Consider the following 19,878-nt stretch of genomic DNA (forward strand, 5'->3'; position numbering starts at 1 on the left):
CCCAACTAGGTAAGGTAATCAGTGCTCCCCATTTAATTACAATACTCTGCCAACGTTGGGGCTGGGATCGATGCTGTGGGTTTTCTCCTTGGTAGTTCCCTTGATTAGAGTATTATTTTTTGTTTGTCTGCTTATCTGGGTGTAGGCTATTGAAGAGAAAATGTTCTGTTTCCTTTCTAGGTTTTTTTTTATTGTCATTTGAATGGTGTGTAAATGTGGTTTATTTCTATGTGTCTATTGATGGCTGAATTCCAAGCTTCCAGGAATTCTCTGGCATTTTGGATTTAATTTGTCTACAAGTTTCCAGTATTTGCTCAGCTTCCAGTAAAAACTATGGTTGGGTCTGTTTATGTGTTGTGAGATTAAGGCGTTTTCATCATGTCTTTTAACTACTATATTATTTTCAATATCTTCTTCAAATACTACAATTCAGATAAATGGCTATCCAACCTGTTTAAAGATCTCCAGTGTTCTCCATGCTACTTCATATGTCAACCTATACTGATTGATAGCTCTTGCCATCAGAAAATTCTTCTAAATACTTAGCCTGAATCTATTCCCCTGTACTTTCAACACAGCAATTCTGGTCCTACCTTCCAGGGTGACAAAACAAATCCACTTCCTTCTCTATTTGGCAGGCCTTTAGGTGTCTATCATACCTCCCCACAGCCCACAAATGAAGCATAACCAGTTCCTTTAACTGTTCCTCTTAGATTAGAACATGGTTATTGCCTTCCTCACTATCTTGATAATCACACTGATGTCAATTTTAGACTATAGCACACTAAACTGAATGTAGTACTCTAAATATTAATATTAGACATTAGAATTTGAAAATAAAGAGAGACTATATGGATTTTAAGTTCTAATTAAATGTAACATAGATTTAAGGGAATTGTATTAATAGTATTAATTGTGGCTAGTCAACCAAGTTAAAGGGGTTTTATGTAAGATTTGAATATGATGATGTATATTGCTCATAGTAAAACAGAACAGCAGATGGAATGTGAAATGGCAATTTGGTTTAATTTTGAAGACAATTTAAATCAAGAGACGAAGCTGAAATGTTAAAAAGTGGGATGGGGGATTTGAGAAATATATCTAGCAATGGAGAAATAAGATAATTGATGTTATTGTAAGAGATTAGGAATTAAGGGCGATTAGTGATATTGTTTATGTATTAAGAAGAAAATAAGTTAAGATAAAGAAGTTTGGAAAGAGAATTATGACGGCTGAAATTGGAAACAGAGATATGATGTAAAATGGATTGTGTATATGAAAGGATACACAAGAATGATCCGGACAACACTTTGTTCATAAAATATGTATGTTTGGAGGAGATGGGACAAAAAATTTGCAATAAAAATTGATTTAAAAAAAAGAGAACAAGTACTTCTCGTAATCTGGATACTAAATCCCTGTTAATATACCCCCAAAACAGTTTTGGGGTTTTTGGTAGCTGCCTAACCTTATTACAGTATTTTTGACACTATAAGACGCACTTTTTCCACCCCAAGAGTGGGTGGGAATGGCTGTGTGTCTTATAGAGCGAATACTGTGGCTGGGAGAAGGGGGATTGGTGCAGCGCCAATCAGCTGTTCTAGGTGGCGGGGATCACCACCACCGCCTGTTGCCGCCTATCGCTGCTGCCGCCACCCGTTCGTGGCGATCAGTGGCGAATGGGTGGCAGCGAACTGGCCACGGAAGCAGAAGCAGATTATTTTTTTCTTGTTTTCCTCCTCTAAAGCTAGTGTGCGTCTTACAAACCGGAGCGTCTTATAGTCCAAAAAATACAGTAGTTGATGTTCAGCTTGTGATACACTAGAACATCCAATTATTTTATTTATTTATTTATTTATTTATTTATACTACTTCAAGCCAAAACTTCCCCATCCCAAAATGTGCCTTTCTTTTTTCTGCAGAGAAACAATTTTCAGTTTTCCCTGCCAAATTTCATACTGTTCCTATTGGCTCACTGTATTTTTTTTAAATCTTCTCTTTCTCTTCTAAAGTACAGGTAGTTCTCAATTTATGACCACAATTGAGCCCAACATTTCTGTTGTTAAGTGAGTTTTGCCACATTTTATGACCTTTCTTACCACAGTTGTTAAGTGAATCACTACAGTTGATAAGTTAGTAACCTGGTTGTTAAGTAAATCTGGCTTCCCCATTGACTTGCTTGTCAGAAGGTTGCAAAAGGTGATCACGTGACCCCAGGATGTTAAAATGGTCATAATTATGAACCAGTTGCCAAGCATCTGAATTTTGATCACATAATCATGGGGATGCTGCAAAAGTTTTAAATGTGAAAAACCATCATGTCACTTTTTCCAATGCCATTGTAACTTTGTATGGTCTCTAAATGAACTGTTGTAAATCAAGAACTATCTATATTAAACATTCCTTCTAGTTCTGTATCCCCTGAAAATTTTACAATAATCTCCCCCAGCCCCTTAATTAAGATTATTAATAAAAATATTGAACAGCATAATGCCTGAGGAAGAGCCTTCTGACACGCTACTCAATACTATCTTCAAACTGATATAGAGAAATTTATGAGCATTATTTTGGGGCAATCGTTCAATCAATTATGAATCCATCTATTAATCTCATCATATGACCAATATTCTACCATTTTATTAATAAGGATGTAAGGAGACTTTGTTGAGGTCAAGATACACTGTACCTGAGGGGAAAAAAACCTGTTTCCCTCTACAAGGGAGATTATATCCAAAGATAGAACTTTATAACAATACTGTAAGGGATTATGGCACGGGTGTCAAACTCAATCTGTTGAAGTAGACATATTCAGAATTGCACTGTAAGAATCTTGCATGCCTTGAGAATTTTTCTAACGTTCTAGTATGAACATGTGCTTATCAGAGCTGTAGCACCCATCCTTACAATACTGCTCAACATACTATCAAAAATTTCATGGCATGATTACTTAGATATCTGAGCAAAAAAATTACAATACACACTGGAAATTCACTATCATCTGCAGATACAATCCTTTGTTACAGGCCTGGTCCACATAATTTATTGATGTAATAAAACAATACAGTTAGTGTCATATCCAACCACAAAAAGAAAAAAAAAGAATGAGTAGGTAGAATTTATTGTACAGCATGTAGAAAGAAAGATGTTTTGTGACTTATTTCCTAAATTAAAAAAAAATTCTAAAGTATATTCAGCATTACTGAAAGCTATGTTTAATGGGGTGGGGGCGGGTCTGATGTCAATAGCAACAAGGTACTTAAAATCCAAAGCACTGAATATTAGCAAGCAACTTAATGATGAAACTAAATAACTTTACTAAAAAAGCAACATGGTTTATGATTTTGTCTGAAATATCACCTCTACCAAACAAAGTAATGGGAACATTTAAGCTGTTGTGGGTATATTAGTATTAGCATGTACTTTCACAGCTATGAGCTAGGGAGAATTTTGAGTTGGTCAAAAACTTCAACATTGAAAATGGATTGTTTTTCAAATGAAAGAAAATTTCTTAATATAAATAACAAAAAGCTGCCCTGATGGATCAGATCAAAGGTCCATCCAACCCAATCAGCTGCTTCTAGAAAGTTCATAAACAAAGCATGAAAACAAATGAAAACAAACTGTTAGGAGACACCTTCCCTTCAAACACAGATGACCCTAAGACCATGTCTATTTTTTAATTTTTTTTTTAGAAAAAGACGTCTTTTGGAAAACCATTTCTAGAATGGCCATGTTGTGGCAGTGAATTCGTTCATTTGCAGAAAAATAAGAACTTAAAAAAGGAAAACAAATTATTTTCAACTGGTCTGAAGATCAAACTTATTTAGTGGGCCCAATTTCAAAAAATCCAAAAGGAAGGGGGGGGGAACCCCTTTTATCCACCTGTTCCACAAATATTTGCATGAGATTCCCATTATCTACTCCAATAATCTTTTTTCCTAACCTGAAAGTCTCCAGATATTGATAGCCACACATGCGCAACTTGTTTCCCCCTAATCCTACTTTAATATTAAAACACAGTATTTAGGAGCATCTTGAAATACAATATAACAAAATATAATACTACAAAATTTCTACATAATTTCATATGTAATTAACACAAAAGAGAAACAAAAAAGAAAAAAAATGTTCATATTAAAAACTAGCTTTATAAACGCACAATATTGCATGAGGAACTGCTGGTATTTTGTTTATTTTCATAAGAAAATAGATTGTGCGACTGGCTACAAATGCACTGCTGCAAAGCAATATTTCTTTTTTTTTAAAAAAAAGGTAAAGTAAAAATTTATTTAAACATTAGAGATAACAGCACAACGTGCCTTCAAGTATGCCTACAACCACATGATAGAAAGCTTAGACGAATTTATTGCGGCAATGTATTATCAGATAAAAATTCTTCAGTGCCAAAACTCCTAGTCAAAATAAAAAATAAATACTTTTTGAAAAGGTGCCTACTTCAAAGCTGTCATTATGAGTTATGTTCTAAATTTAACTGACTTGAACTGTTTATGTACCAAAAAATGCATTCATTAGCCGAGTTACTGAGAAAGAAAAAGAGAGAGACAGAAAGAGAGAGAGAGACAAAGAAAGAAAGAAAGAAAGAAAGAAAGAAAGAAAGAAAGAAAGAAAGAAAGAAAGAACTCATTATGTAAGAAATTGTCCAAAATAGAAAGGGGATCAGATACAAACTAACTGAATTAGTGCAGTATTTGTATCCAGGCTTCTAAAATCAGATATAGAAAATATAAATACACTGCTTTTAGGTGGTAAATCACCAATGTCCAAGAAAACAGAACAATTATGAAGAGGGAGGTACAGGAAGAGATGCTCAGTTGATCTGATCCAGGGCTCTGAACAACTCTTCACCTTGTAACAAGTTTCGGTTGCCTTGTATAGGAGCATTGACTTCACAATCATAGCTGGTAAGCTGTGGAAGTCCCTTCTCATCCATAGACTGCCCTAGAAGTTTACTTGCTATATCTACAAAGAAAAAGAAAATGAATGTTACTTGTACTGCATTCTGGAGCAACTAACTGAACAAATAAATAGACAAGTCACCTGTCATCTGTTAGAAAATTTAGCTATGAGTATCTGATAACAAGGCTAAATGTAATGTTTCAATTTTACAAGGCAACAGAGAACAGGTAAAACCCAGGGTCCTCGGTGTGAGGACCCTTTCTCCTGACTGTGTGAATGATCAGTTAGATAATGACCAGCTGATATGCATTTTATTTTTTATACTCTATTTTATTTATTTTATTGTAAGTAATCTATAGTCATGCAAAAGTACAATGGGAGGCTATAGAATAGAATAGAATAGAATTTATTGGCCAAGTGTGATTGGACACACAAGGAATTTGTCTTGGTGCATATGCTCTCAGTGTACATAAAAGAAAAGATACGTTCATCAAGGTACAACATTTACAACACAATTGATGGTCAATATATCAATATCAATCAATATAAATCATAAGGATTGCCAGCAACAAGTTATAGTCATACAGTCATAAGTGGAAAGAGATTGGTGGTGGGAACTATGAAACGATTAATAGTTCTGCATATATATTGAATACATTAAGGTGAAGTATCCTTTTTTTAAAAAAACAGAATTATTGGGCCTATGGAAATATATCCTTTAAAAAACCCCAATATTTAGCAGAATATTAAATTAAAGGAGTAGCTGAATTAAAATGTACTCTTGCTCAGAAGAGAAACCGTGAGAGGAAATATTAAGTTATACAACTACACATCTATACAGTTTTTTTGCTTCCCCCCCCGCTCCAGTTCTTCCCAACTAAGTAATGTAAGAGTCCTATCTATCATTTTTTTTATCTAAGAATGCCTCTGACACCTCTATGGGTCCAGTTACTTACTGGAAATAAGTAACAATACACAAGGGCATTGTTACTATACAGCATGGGAGGAGGGTGTCCCCAGTTACTTTTTAAGAAGCAAGGTTGCTGTGTTCTCAGATCCTATGGAAGGACATCACTTAGTGTTATTTCACATTATCAAAGTTCCCCTTACCCTATGATCCAGTTCAATTCATTCCTTTTCACAATCTACATATTAAAATAGAATTCCTCTAGTAGACAACCCAATATTAATAGCTTGCGCCTTCATACCATTCCCAATTTGTATTAATATTAAATATTTTATAATATACAGGTGTTTACATGAGAAAAGGAGAAGGGATTGACAGTTTTGACTACATTAGCATTACACAGACACTAACCTGATGGTAATAAAATTACAGTCTTCTCTGCCACTTCATTCTGTCCATTTGATCTGCATCCTTTTACACGTTTCCAAGCCAGTGATATATTTGTTCCAGGAGGCCCCGATTGTGCCAATAGTGTGCCCTTAAAAATATATATACACTTTTTAAAATGTAACCACAGAGCTTTTACTCAAAAATACTACTGAAATGGAAAAAAAATGTACTCATTTAAAAGCAAATATTCTGAAGAGAATGTGATCTCTGAGAACAGGGAAGAATCCCGGATGCACCGAGGCCTGCTCTAGGCCTCCCATGTTTTCTCCCACCTGAGTCACTCCATGCTCTATCTAATGACCCACGCATTCGTTTAACAAACACATTGAGGAAAGCAGGGACGGGGAGGTTATTAATTATGCACTTCATCTGATATAGTCCTCGACTTCTAGCATGAATGGGCATGTTGGAAGTCGTAAGTCAAGGACCACTATCTCTAGATACTATCTAGATGTATCTAGAGCGCATCTGTAAGGGAAGGCTACTACTTTTCTGGGCAATTAATTACATTACTGAATTGCTCTTGGCTTTTTTTTTAACATTCAATCAGAATCTGTTATCTAGTAGTTCAAACCATTCCTTTATGTACTTATATCTTGCCTTTTCTTAAAGCTAATCAAATCCAGCTTCTTCTTTTTCTTTTCCCTGGGCTGCTTCTAGTTGCTTGTTTAACTTTGTTCACTTTCTCAAATCTGTTTCACTTTCACAGAGTTATTTTTAAAACTATTTTAATATTCAAGGTGAGTTCTGACAAAACAATAGAGTAGAATAATTTCTTTCATGAGTTCAAATTGTACTATTGTTGCTGATTATGATTTGTAAGATTTCTATACTACTTCAATCCAAAAGACTCCAATACTTCTTTTCTTTGCAGCCATGTCACACTGCTGGCTCATTAACTTATTTTTTGTATAGTCCATAGTTAAGTATAGTCAGCAGGCAATGGGCGAAATGCTTTGCTGAAGTTAGTACAGGTCGTCCCCAACTGACGATCACAATTGAGCTCAAAATTTATGTTGCTAAGTGAGAAATATGTTAAGTCTCATTTTATAACTTTTCTTGCCAAATTTGCTAAGTGAATCACTGCAGTTGTTAAATTAATAGCATGATTGTTAAGTAAATCTGGTTTCTCCATTGACCTGGCTTGTCAGAAGGTTGCAAAAGGTGTTCACGTGACCCCAGGACATAAATATGAGTCAGTTGTCAAGCATCCATATATGAATGGATTCACATATGTGGATGCCCAGCATCCACATATGAGGGGATGAGTCGCGGTGGCGCACTGGTTAGAATGCAGTACTGCAGGCTAACTGCCAGCTGCCTGCAATTTGGCAGTTCAGATCTCACCAGGCTCAAGGCTGACTCAGCCTTCCAACCTTCTAAGGTTGGTAAAATGAGGACCTAGATTGTTGGGGGCAATATGTTGACTCTGAAAACGGCTTGGAGAGGGCTGTAAAGCACTGTGAAGTAGTATATAAGTCTAAGTGCTATTACTATCCAAATGTACATCATTTAACCATGGGGATGCTGCAATGGTCATGAGTGTGAAAAATGGTTGTAAGTCACTTTTTTTAGTGCTGTTGTAACTTTGGGCACTAAGTGATCTATTGTAATCGAGGACTACCAGTATATCTTAAGTATTCCAACAATCTATTAAAGATGTTACTTATCAAAAGTTACTTGATCCAGAATTATGTGTTTCAAATTGTGCATGCTTGGAAGTTAACCAGTTTTGTTCTGTATCAGGACGGGGATGATTCTGATAAACTACCATTTGTCTTCTGAAGGGAGGGTATAACAATACCCTCTTTGCAAAGCAAACCTACTCTTGTGACCTGGAACAACTGGTAGTAGGATCACCAATTACAATTTTATACAATTGTTGTTTGAAGTTGCAGAGTGCAAATTAAAATACATAAATATTTTCTAAAAGATCAGTAGAAGTAAATAAAATAGCAGATTACTAAATACAAAGAACAGAATACTTAAAATCTAAATGGATAAAGCCAGTTAACTAAATTATAAAACTACATTATGAACAAAATAATACCATAGTATACTAAGCTACTAAGTGTGTATTTGTGTGTATGTATAACCCAGTGGTGAAATTTAAATTTTTTTACTACGGGTTCTGTGGACGTGGCTTGGTGGGTATGGTGTGGCTTGGTGGGCGTGGCAGGGGAAGGATCACCATTCCCTTTCCACTCCTGGGGGAATGATATTGCAAAATCTCCATTCCCACCCCACTCTGGGACCAGCCAGAGGTGGTATTTGCCGGTTCTCCAAACTACTCAAAATTTCCACTACCGGTTTTCCAGAACCTGTCAGAACCTGCTGGATTTTACCTCTGGTATAACCTATTGTGATCAGTGACAAGTGAGATATAACATAAAAAACAAGACACCCTGCCTTCTTCCACTTCAACACCCTTAGAACTTCTGGTGGTTTCCTATCCCACCACTAAACAAGACCCACGCTGTTTAGCTGAAGCATCAATGCCATAGTTGTAGTCTGCGACTCTGAGAGGCCATGAGTAATGAAAGATATTGTTAAAGGACAGAAGTAGAAGACTAGAGCTAAGCAGACCTTTCATTTAGCTGACAACTCTGGGCTATAAATTGTAATGTTCTTACAAAATAAAAACCTGATGACTCAAGAAAAATACATTTTTAAAGATACCCAACATTAAAAGAAAGGAGGGGAGAATCCTTAAAAAACGTACAATTCCTACTGCCTGGAAAAGCAAGCCGTCCTGCTCCATTTTTCGTTTCCTCTGAATATTATGAAGAGCTATTATCCTTGGATTGATGTCTTCATTCACTTCAGTTGATCTAGTGTGGAATATAAAGCCAGAGGGTTAACAACTGTTCCAGATCAATTAAAACTAAAATTTATGAATAATTCAATAGAATAAAAACTAGACTGTTTTCTTTTATAATAATGTTTATGTTATAATAATGTTATAACAGTGCCTGGAACACACTGCTGATGACATCCTTAAATGAAAAGGACTGAAATTTTCAGCTCAAGGTGTATGTATGTGCATTTTACGTGGACTAGTTGGGGAGGACTTAGGACTTTCAAATTCAAAGAGGCCATCTATGTCAAAATTCAACCTCAACAGAGGGGGAGGGATATGACATCATCTATCTCCCGTCTGCAACACGGTCCTTTCAACAGTTCCAAGGGGGCTCCATATCCATTTGCACCACTCAGGTGACCCTGACACAGATAAACCTCCAGCTGGCCTTCTCGTTAAAAGAATGCAAATGAACAGCTGTCTGCATTCCATTCCCCAGCATCCAGTCAGAGCTGAAAAAGCTTCTTGGATGAGAAGTGAAACGTCTTCACAGGAAAACCAGAAAGTCCAGCTGCCTCTTGAAAAAGCACCATTGGGATGACTGAGAATCTCCATAGACATCCAATCAGCAATATTTTAAAAATACTAAATGTACTTTCAGTATCAAATTTGGCTTAACTACATCAGAAGACCAATGTTAATTGCTAATTAATTAAAACAGAGCAAAAGACTAGCCTAGGTGCAATTTTATTCATGTTTAGTTCGATATGGAAGTAGGTTTATTTAGACCATTTAGCCTCACAAGAATGACCTGTGCTCCAGAATGCAAAGCTAAATATCAGAAAAGTTTCTGAACTCTTAAGATGAAAAGTTTAGAACTTATAGCAAGACTGACAGGAACAGTTTGGACTTATTAGGAAGCCCATTAAGCACTTTCATCTAGCAGATTGGGGCTAAAGTATTAGGTCGCAAAACTGAGCTGCACTTCGACTTAATAGATAACTTGATTAAGGTGCTTCCTTATCTGTGAATAGGAAAAATATTACTATAAGAATCACTGGGATACTGAGAATAAATATCAGGATAGCTGACTTTTATGACCCATGGCACTTTAGATTATTTAAAAGCAGCAGTAGGCATATCCATCAAATCACTACAGGTGGTCCTCACTTAATAAACATTTATTCAACATGAGTTTGAAATTACAATGGTGCTGAACAAATGTATGTACTGTATCTTAAAGTGATGGCTGCTACAGCACTCCATAGTCATGTAATCAAAATTCAGCCCAACTGTATTTGCAACTTCAACATGCACTTCCATCTCCCCACCCCCCACATACCTTTTTCCCGTCTCTGCCTTTGGCCACCCTCCATTCACTGCCCCTGCCACTCTGCCACTCATGTTGTGCAATCTGCCATCTTTTCCCCCTTGCAACCCTTCTTCTTCCCACTGTTGACGAGGTACTTGCAGCCAGCAGCTGCTCATGAAGGACCAAGCCAAGTGCAACTTTGTCAGAAGTAGAAGGAAGAAGACAGTGAAGGCAGCAGGGAAGAAATGTAAGGTCGAGTTCAAGACAGCCAAAAGGGTATAGGGTGTGGGGGAGGGAGGGAAGATAGGTGGGTGGGGGAAACCGAAGCATAGCCTAGTGTAGCAGATAGAAGAAGTGTGAGATCCTTGGTTAATGACCACAACCAGAACTACTGGAAGTGCTGTTGCTAAGTGGTATGGTCATGTAATGTTTTGCCCAATGACTGAATAACAAAATAACAGAGTTGGAAGGGAGTTTGGAGGTCTTCTAGTCCAACTCCCTGCTCAAGCAGGAAACCCTGTACCATGTCAGACAAATGATGGTCCAATCTCTTCTTAAAAACCTACGATGTTGGAGCACTTACAACTTCCTTCTGGAGGCAAGTTGTCCTATTGATTAATTGTTCTGTCAGGAAATTTCTCCTTAATTCTAAGTTGCTTCACTCCTTGATTAGTTTCCATCCATTGCTTCATGGCCTGCCTTCAGGTCTATGGAGAATAGGTTGACCCCATCTTTTTTGTGGCAGCCCCTTAGATATTGAAACATTGCTATCATGTCATCCCTTGTCTTTCTATTCATTAAACTAGACATACCCAATTCCTGCAATCGTTCTTCATATCTTTTAGCCTCCGGTCCCCTAATGATCTTTGCTGCTCTTCTCTGCACTCTTTCTAGAGTCTCAACATCACTTAGCAATGGAAACTCCTGTCCCAATAAGGATCCTTAACCGAGGACTACCTGCATTTGAGGAGATTTCCCTGCTTACAAATTAGTTGTCATAGCCAATAGCAAAATACCTTTTTAACAAAAAAAATAATCTCTTCCCCAGTGATCTTTGATCCTCACTACCCTGTTTCCCCCAAAATAAGACATCCCCTGATAATATGCCCAATCGAGCTTTTGAACGCATGGCAATAAGGCCAAGTGCTTATTTCAGGGTTCAAAAAAATATAATACAGGGTCTTACTTTCGGGGGAAACACAGTAGAAAAATAGATTCCAGCCTAAATGATAGCGTTTTGCCCTTATTTTTTAGACAAATACCAAAAGAAAGACAAGTAGAATCAGGGGACTTACTAGTGCTTACAAATATTACTATCCACATGTTTAAGGATATAGATCACATGACTGGTTTTAAGATTTGACAGATAACTCCATTTACCTGTTACCAAAAGTGACCGTCAACAAGTCGGGTGCTCCTGGACTCATTTGGTCTGTCTTGTCTATTGTGCCATTTCCTGTTCTGACTGGGGATGAAGTCCGACTTTGAGTTTTAGCATAAGGTGATGCCGGGGCACTGATTATGGGAGCAGGATCTGTGAGTACTTTTGGGTTAATAGGGGCAGGCGTTACAAGCCTCTTCGGAGCAGTTTCGTGTTTGATTGTCGTGGATTTTATCGTGTCAGTGGCAGATGACTGCACTGGAGTTTGCTGAAACCCTGTCACAGGAGTCACATCAGAAGAATTTGCAGTATTGCCTTCCACTGGAGAAAGCTGGTCGAAGGTGCGCAACTGGAAATCATCGTCCATGGGGATATAAGGTGCCAACATTTCCAAATCTAAATCTGTTTCCTGAAAGAAGACGACCATGACGTAATTGCATAATCTAACACAGGATTGTGATTAAACTGCTATCAGGCCTGTCATCTTCAAAGAATCTATCAACCTTGCTTTTCCTCCTGCTTCCAAAAGGCTTAGCTGGGAAGGCTACTGAAATGGGGATGGTGAGCAACATAGTTTTAGGGGATTTATGGGGTTCAGCTACATTAGACTGATAAAATGGCCTGATCCTTACTTTATACAGATATTACCTATGTGAGGGTTCCAGAAATAACCTTTATAAACATCATCCAGACACTAGGATTATGCAGCATTTCAAATTCTTTCCCCAGCAGGTGTTCCAGAACCCACAGTTGCACAAATATACCACCTGTCTATAACAGTTTATAGCAGCCATGCAGCCATACCCTTTCCTGAATTTCCAGAAAATCCTGGAAATAAGAAGTACATGGTGACCCTGCCAGGCACTCAGAAGCATCTTTTTAGAGAATAAATATGAATTGCTACACAAACCCTTTGAGGTTTTCTGACTACAATCACTTTAGTCAAAGTATTTTGATTCCTCAGAAATGGATATTGTAGGTGGTCTTTGACTTATGACAATTCAGTCAGCAACCACTTGAAGTTACAGCAGAGCTAAATTATTTACATCCATCTATCCATCCATCCATCCATCTATCTATCAAGTGTGCCACTCATCTTGTCAATTCCCTCATCCACGCACCTGTATCTAGTCAGAGAGTAATGAACTTAGTATTCTACCTCGGTATTTGAAAAATTACACCAAGCACTGTAAGTAACACATCATGAATGTGTACATATTAAAATAGAATGAACCAAAAGTTTTAATTAATGTGCTCACCTGCATTGAAAATGGATTTTTCGATTCTGGGTCTATTGCAAAGAGTTTTTCCACCAATTCCAGCTTGAACTCACTTGATATCTCATTATCCACACTGAAGCAATAATCATTAGGAGGACTATTAGGCTGTAAAAATAACCAGCAACTTTATTCAGTAAAATGAGACCAAATTTCAAGTGCACTATCATAATGAATCCGATGTCATGGAAAAAAGGTCTATTCATTGAAATTTTAAATCACTAAGCTCCTATAATTAGGATGGGGCACAATAGATATATAGATTGGAATAATAAAGCTCACACAATCATTTTGACACATAGTTCCTCACATTTTAATTGTATTTAATTGTATTTAAAAACATGCTTAAGGCTTAGGAAACAAGGCTATACTAACAAAAGCAAATTGTCAAATGCAAATTCTGTATCTCACAGTAATTCTTAACTGTCAACAGAAACAAATCAAATGAAGGAAGAAAGTGAATTGTTTTAATCTTTAGCTGAGCAAAGCAATTAAAAACTGTTACTATACTGTTTAGAAAAGAAAAATGTGAAATAATAGTTTTATTATTTCTAATAAAAGGTTTCTAATCAGAATCCTCATTCAGAACAGAGTTCACTAGCAAAGATTCAGTCAGTTTTTATTTTCTCCCTACTATCCCCTTATGATGTTTCTTAGGAAAATGACCTAATACAAGGTCGATAATGCATAAAATTTAATACAGAAGCAATGGAATGCTGCAAAAGGTTATTAAATGACAAACCTCAGGTGAGCTTTGGCTAGTGCTTCCATCAGAAGGAGTAGCTGGTTGATCTTGGGTCCGCCGGCTGGAGAAAGTAAGATCTAAGGGCTCCGTGCTGGGCTCCAATTTGGCCACCACCTCTCTATTGAGTGCTGGATCAGCACTGCTACAGAGGGGCTTTGTTGTTTCAGAAGCAGATAGTGGGGACATTGCCAAATTTATATTCTGCAGTTTCTCACTGGATGAGGGGAGCATTACATCATTATACAAAGGAACGTCATCAGACGGTGATTGTTCATCTGGCTCTATAAAAATAAAAAGACATCATCAAACAAAGAAAGAAATATTGAGCCTTATTATAGTTCAATATATGCCAAGAACATCTCTTTAAGAAATTAGCCTTTTTAAAAAAATGTTTGATTAAATATACACATACCATCATTGTCAAAATCTAATGCAATTATGGTATCTCCAGCAGCAGGAGCAAGATAGGCTAATGCATCAGGTTCTTTCTTAAGTTTCTCAAAGAGGCTGCTGCTATCTTCCAGATCACTCTTGTTGAGTACTTTCATCATTCCCATCTCAGGAGAATCCACTGGTTTCAACATACGCTCTGTTTGCTGAAGTGAAAAAACCAAGTCCCCCTGAACAATTCCACTGCAAAAGAATAAAGACAGAAATGATAAAAGAGATATTGAGAGCTGCATAATGCACATTTATTTACAATGTACGTCTATTGCATAAGAAACATATATGTAATATATTTTGGCCTTATACTGTGTCAAGGCAATGGGCCCCTGAGCATTTATCACAGTCTCTGCTTACTGAAGAAAACTCTGGGTGTAAATATAGATGGTGGACTATCCAAAACTATTAGGTTTTACCACCACTTTGCACCCTAAAATAACTTATAGCAATATTTCATAATTATATATTGTAAAAAAATATTAGCGATGAACGAACTGTCTACTATAAAATGAATCTGCTTTTTTTTGTTTGTTTTTGTTTTTTTCTTGAAATGCTAACCACATAACTCTCTAGATGCATGTTTAAAATAACATTACATTTCTTCGGGAATAGGCATGAATTCAATTGCATATGTTAATGCAAACTTATAAAAAACGAGAAATACACACCATTAATAGCCTAAAAAGAATCAAAATCAAAAATATAAATGTGAGCTGAAAAATGTATTAATCCAGAAAACTCAACGTTTCAGACAAAGGTTCTAACCATCTAATTTGGACAATGACAGGGACCAAAAATTGGAAGAGATCAATTCATATACAAGTACCAAAGAAAGAACACTTAACATAATGCACAAAATATTACACAATCTTAACTTTGCGCACAAGCACATCTTTAGGATATTCAATATAGATTAGAACACAACATGGAAAGGGAGATGTCAAAGGTTCAAGCTGACTTTAGAAAAAGCCAAGAAACATGAGATATAATTGCTGATTCACATTGCATAATCATTAATCAAGAAAGAGAAAGAATACTCAACTCAGTATGTGTTTCATTGATGACAGGAAGCCCTTCAACTGTATCCATCATGGCAAAGTGTGAAAAGTGTTCATGCAAATATAAAAATGGGAATCTCAGAATACCTACTGTCCTCATGTGAAATTTAGACCCAAATCAGGAAGACATAGTAGAGACAGAAAATGGAGAAACAGATTGTTGGCTCTAGGTTGGCAAAAAGTGAGAAAGGAATCTATACTCTCACCTTATTAATTCAACCTATATGCAGAAGCTGGATTGGAAGATGAGCATAGTTTAAAACTGGAGTAAGCAATATCAAGAACAGGAGCTATAGTGATGAAACTACTCTGATAGCTGAAAATACAAACAAACTACAAGTTTGAATAATGAAAAGTCAAGGAGCATATTAAAAACAGGACTAAGATTAAACATAAAGAAGACTAAATGAATTGCCTCAAACACAGTAACCACCCTTAAAAAAGGCAGGGTACTGAAGTGATGGATACTTTTTGCATTTTTTAAAATTATCAACAGTGAGAGAACCAGCAGAGATTAAATACTTCACATAAAGTAGCCGTAAGGCCTTGGAAAAGATATTCAGATGCTGGGATATGTCTATGACTACAAATATCAAAATCATCTGAATAATTGTTTTCCTCTGATATTCAATGGAAACAAAAGTTGAAGAAGATGGATAGAAAAAGTATTGACACCTTTGAACTTTGGTGTTGCAAAAGATCCCTGAGTATACCATGGATAGCCAAGTAAACAAACAAAAGAATCATCAAACAAATCAACCCAGAGTTTTCACTCAAGGCAAAACTGTCCACACTCAAATTATCACACTTCAGATACATTATGCAAAGACCTAGCTGTAGGAAAGGTAGAAAGAAAGAGAAGAAGCCAACTAGCAGCAAAATAGATGGACTCAAATACAGTGGTGAGGGTGTACCATTGGAAAAAACGATAGACCAGGTTGGAAAAGATCATTCTGGAGAATAACTATATTATCATGGTCACTAAGAATTGACACTAATTTTATGGCACTCAAATTAGTGCCATCAAATGGTAATCAATCAATAATATCTGCATTGAAGATTAATATAATGTTATGTATAGTATGTATTTCTATCTGAAAGCACAATATTCCAACAGAATTCTATACACAGACTGGAGAAAGAAAACCTATGAGTGGCACACATGCAGACCTTATTTGTTGCAATAACTACATCCATTATCAAACCCTGATGCAGGTTCTCAAAGTATAAATAGCACTGCCACAAACAGATTTGAAAGCCTATGGGCAATCAGTAGGAAGACAAACTAAAGATTTCATACAGGAATCACCTCAACATAACAAAGAAATGAACAAATATACTTACAAAGAAATACAGTACATATTGAAGAAGTAAATTTTGTTACCAAGGACATTAGCATTACATCAAGCAGACAAATACTCATAATTTCTCTTCAAAAAGCTGGCTTAATACCTGGCTGATTATTTGCACACACACCCAAGAGCATTTACAGACAAAACTTACCTCAAGACATAGTTCACACACACTATACATTGTGGTTGAGAATTCTTAGTATTGTATATAACAGTTGCTTGAGTTTCTACCCAGACATAGCCCCCTTGCTTGGCAAGCATTCGATACTGTCCGGTGGTGACTTGCCCTTTGGCAAACACTGGAAGAAGAAAGAAACCCAAATTATTTATATACTGAAGACTGTATTGCCCAGTAGGTTGCCAGACACTCACTCAACTCTAATTGGCATTGCCATTTTTTAAAGCAATTATTTTCAATGAAAATAATGGGTGGCCAGAATACTGCAAAATAAAGTTACGGCCTCTTAAAACATCTTGATACCCAAGAATGCTTTTAATATTAATATATGCAATATTTTCTAAATAAATAATAATTGTTCTTTTTAAAAAAATTAAACGGTAATTGGAACTAGGGTCAGTGTTGGGCATCTGAGTAAGCTAAAGGAGATGGCAAAGAATAAAGGAGTGTTTTGATTCACCATGTGTATATATGCTTTGTTCTTGACTATTTTTGAGTATAATTACATGCTTGTTTTTAGTATGGTCTTTTTCTAGGTATGGGTATTTATGAATCAAGAGTAATATGCTGAGAGACCATTTCTGTGAGCATTACCAGTTTGTGTTTAATGAAGTTGATATCCACGGGCACAAATAAGTAATTTGATATTTGTGACTCAGACATTTCCTCTACCTCTTCACTTACTGGGCAAATTACATCCATCTAGCAACAATGACAAGCATTGCTGTTTTACAATTAGTCACTTGTAAATTTGCCATTTCTTTATGGCAGCAAATCTTTGCCCAAAATTAGCTCTCCAACATTCAAAATATACTCATCCAGAACTTTTGAATTGCTTAGAATTGCACAATAGCATACACAGTATCTGACAAAACACTGGCATAATGTGTACAAGATTTATGATAAATAGCACAGAATATGTTAATGAAACCTGAACAGCATGCACCTGTCCTGCCTTCATCAACTTACTGTCATGATGTGTTTTGGTCAGATGATCAGAGTCCAGTGCATGGTAATATTCATATACAGAACGCCCCAGGAGTTCTTCAGGATCATACCCTATTAGTTCTGTAATCCTTTATGCAAAAAGAAAGAAAAAGTAAATTTATGATATCTCTAAAGATTACAGGTACAGTTTATTTGAAACTTATTTAAAGTTCATTGAAAAGAAGCTATTGCAATTTATTATCTGTTTCAACTAAAACAAAAAGCATAATACAAGCAAAATGAGCTAGAACGATTAAAGTTTAGCGATTTTGCTTGATTCAAAGCAGCTTAGAAAAAAAATCAAAATTAAAAAATATTTACATACTGGTTTTATTTTGCATTTTGGGGATCAACAGAATCGTGTCATTTAATGTTTTTAAATATGCTTCTTCCAAAGTGCATGGAGAGATGTTATAAATAAAATTCCAACGGAAATAACACAGAATGAAATGGAACTAAACATTGCATTAATTAGATAAACACAGATCACAATGCAAGCTTTACTAGTAGCTACAATATGATCTGTGCTCAGAGACAAAATCAGTTGGAAAGATAAAGGTTTGAGGATTGTTGCTTATCTCAAAGAAAAAATCATAAGCACAAAAACAAAAAATATTCCAGCATTACACCAATTATACATTATACTTTTCCCATATAAGAATATCATCTTTGTCTTATTAGTTCCATTCCCCAATCAGGTGTGCTGAACTGTAAGTTCTATTGTTCCAAGCTAGCATGACTAATACTGTTGCTTGAGGTTGGAGAAGTGGTCCAACACATCTAAAAAACACCAGACTGGGGAATGCCAAATTTAAAATTATTTCAGCCACTTGATGGCAGTGTTACACAGAGCAAGGAAATGAAATACCACAAAACTCAGAGAAAGCAGAAGTGGTTTTACCATTAAAGTAAAAGATATCTATTACTTTAATGGTAATGTAACTGTTGCTTTAGCTTTAATATATGCTAGCTAATTAAATAAATTGTTTCCAATAATTTGCTTAAAAACTGGAAAAGTTTTAAACACGATCTTTAATTTTTTTTATCATTTAAAAACATTTTGGAAAATGGAAAGCAGAACAGAAATCATTTTGCATCTTCATTGTTCAGAATTGAAAATTATGAAACTGAAGTTATAAAACCGATGGATGCACATGAATTTACATCATCATTTAAATAATTCTCTCCCTCAACTTTTAACAAATAAATGCACGATACAGTAAAATGGCACAGTACGCCATCAGCAAACAGGTGAGTATGATAATTCACAGGGAATCCATTTTGGAAGTGGAGGAGAGTGAGGTTATGCATTGGCATTGTTGTCCACAGGCTTTACCTTTCATCACAATAGGAAAATTTCATGTCAAGGCTATGGCGGCTGAGGAATGTTTTACTATCCAACGGGACTTCAATATTTGATGGATGAGGTATAGGCTCACAAATTAATACCAAACACGTCATGGGAGGCTTTTTATAACCACACACAGTCTGATTATTGCAATTCTCATAAACGCGGATATGACCTGTGCAATGAAGTACCTGAGTGTTGAAAAGAAAGAAAATATTTTTGTTTATCCATGATGTGATACAGAAACACAGAAGCAATCTCAAGTGCCATTTATTCATATTACAAAGTCATTTCTTTAACTGGCAGCTGAATTAGGGATTAGTTTGGGCAAAAGTAGCCAAAAGAAGCTTGTTCCTCACTACAGCCAATACAGCCATCCCATTTCCCATTGTTTCTGGACCTACATTTGCATTGTTAGTCTGCAGCACTAAAGGATGACATCTTCAAGTATTAAAAAAGTTAAGTGAAATTAACCACTAGGTCCACCAGCAGTAGCAAGTAGGTTTCACTGAAAACAATTTTAATTGTTTAAAACAAATGCCAAAATAAAGTTCACAGCTATATAGTTTTGGTCTGGTTGCCTATATATTGCGCAAAGAACTCAAATCAACAGAAAAAAGATCCATATTGCTCCAGTTTTCTCTCTTGAAATGGTCCCCGAGTAGCTGTATGATTGAGCAATTATCACTGAAAGGAAGACAATTTTTGCAGCGGGGGAGAGG

The 19,878-nt window shown here is 36.1% G+C and overlaps 1 protein-coding gene across 1 annotated transcript in view; it reads right to left on the reverse strand.

Annotated features, from left to right (window-relative positions):
* Nucleotides 1–3,209: 3,209 nt before the first annotated feature.
* Nucleotides 3,210–19,878, reverse strand: part of HIF1A (hypoxia inducible factor 1 subunit alpha) — a 46,054-nt gene continuing 29,385 nt past the window's right edge. Inside the window, exons 6-15 of the mRNA XM_058162923.1 lie at nucleotides 19,145–19,347; nucleotides 17,791–17,897; nucleotides 16,795–16,942; nucleotides 14,202–14,422; nucleotides 13,787–14,070; nucleotides 13,027–13,152; nucleotides 11,767–12,176; nucleotides 8,997–9,105; nucleotides 6,236–6,362; nucleotides 3,210–4,980 (exon numbers count right to left, since the gene is read on the reverse strand). Coding sequence (XP_058018906.1) covers nucleotides 4,829–4,980; nucleotides 6,236–6,362; nucleotides 8,997–9,105; nucleotides 11,767–12,176; nucleotides 13,027–13,152; nucleotides 13,787–14,070; nucleotides 14,202–14,422; nucleotides 16,795–16,942; nucleotides 17,791–17,897; nucleotides 19,145–19,347 — 1,887 coding nt within the window. The 3' untranslated portion in view covers nucleotides 3,210–4,828. The remainder of the gene's footprint in view (nucleotides 4,981–6,235; nucleotides 6,363–8,996; nucleotides 9,106–11,766; nucleotides 12,177–13,026; nucleotides 13,153–13,786; nucleotides 14,071–14,201; nucleotides 14,423–16,794; nucleotides 16,943–17,790; nucleotides 17,898–19,144; nucleotides 19,348–19,878) is intronic.

This window comes from Ahaetulla prasina, chromosome 1 (genome assembly GCF_028640845.1).
Source record: "Ahaetulla prasina isolate Xishuangbanna chromosome 1, ASM2864084v1, whole genome shotgun sequence".
NCBI classification, from domain to species: Eukaryota; Metazoa; Chordata; class Lepidosauria; order Squamata; family Colubridae; genus Ahaetulla; species Ahaetulla prasina.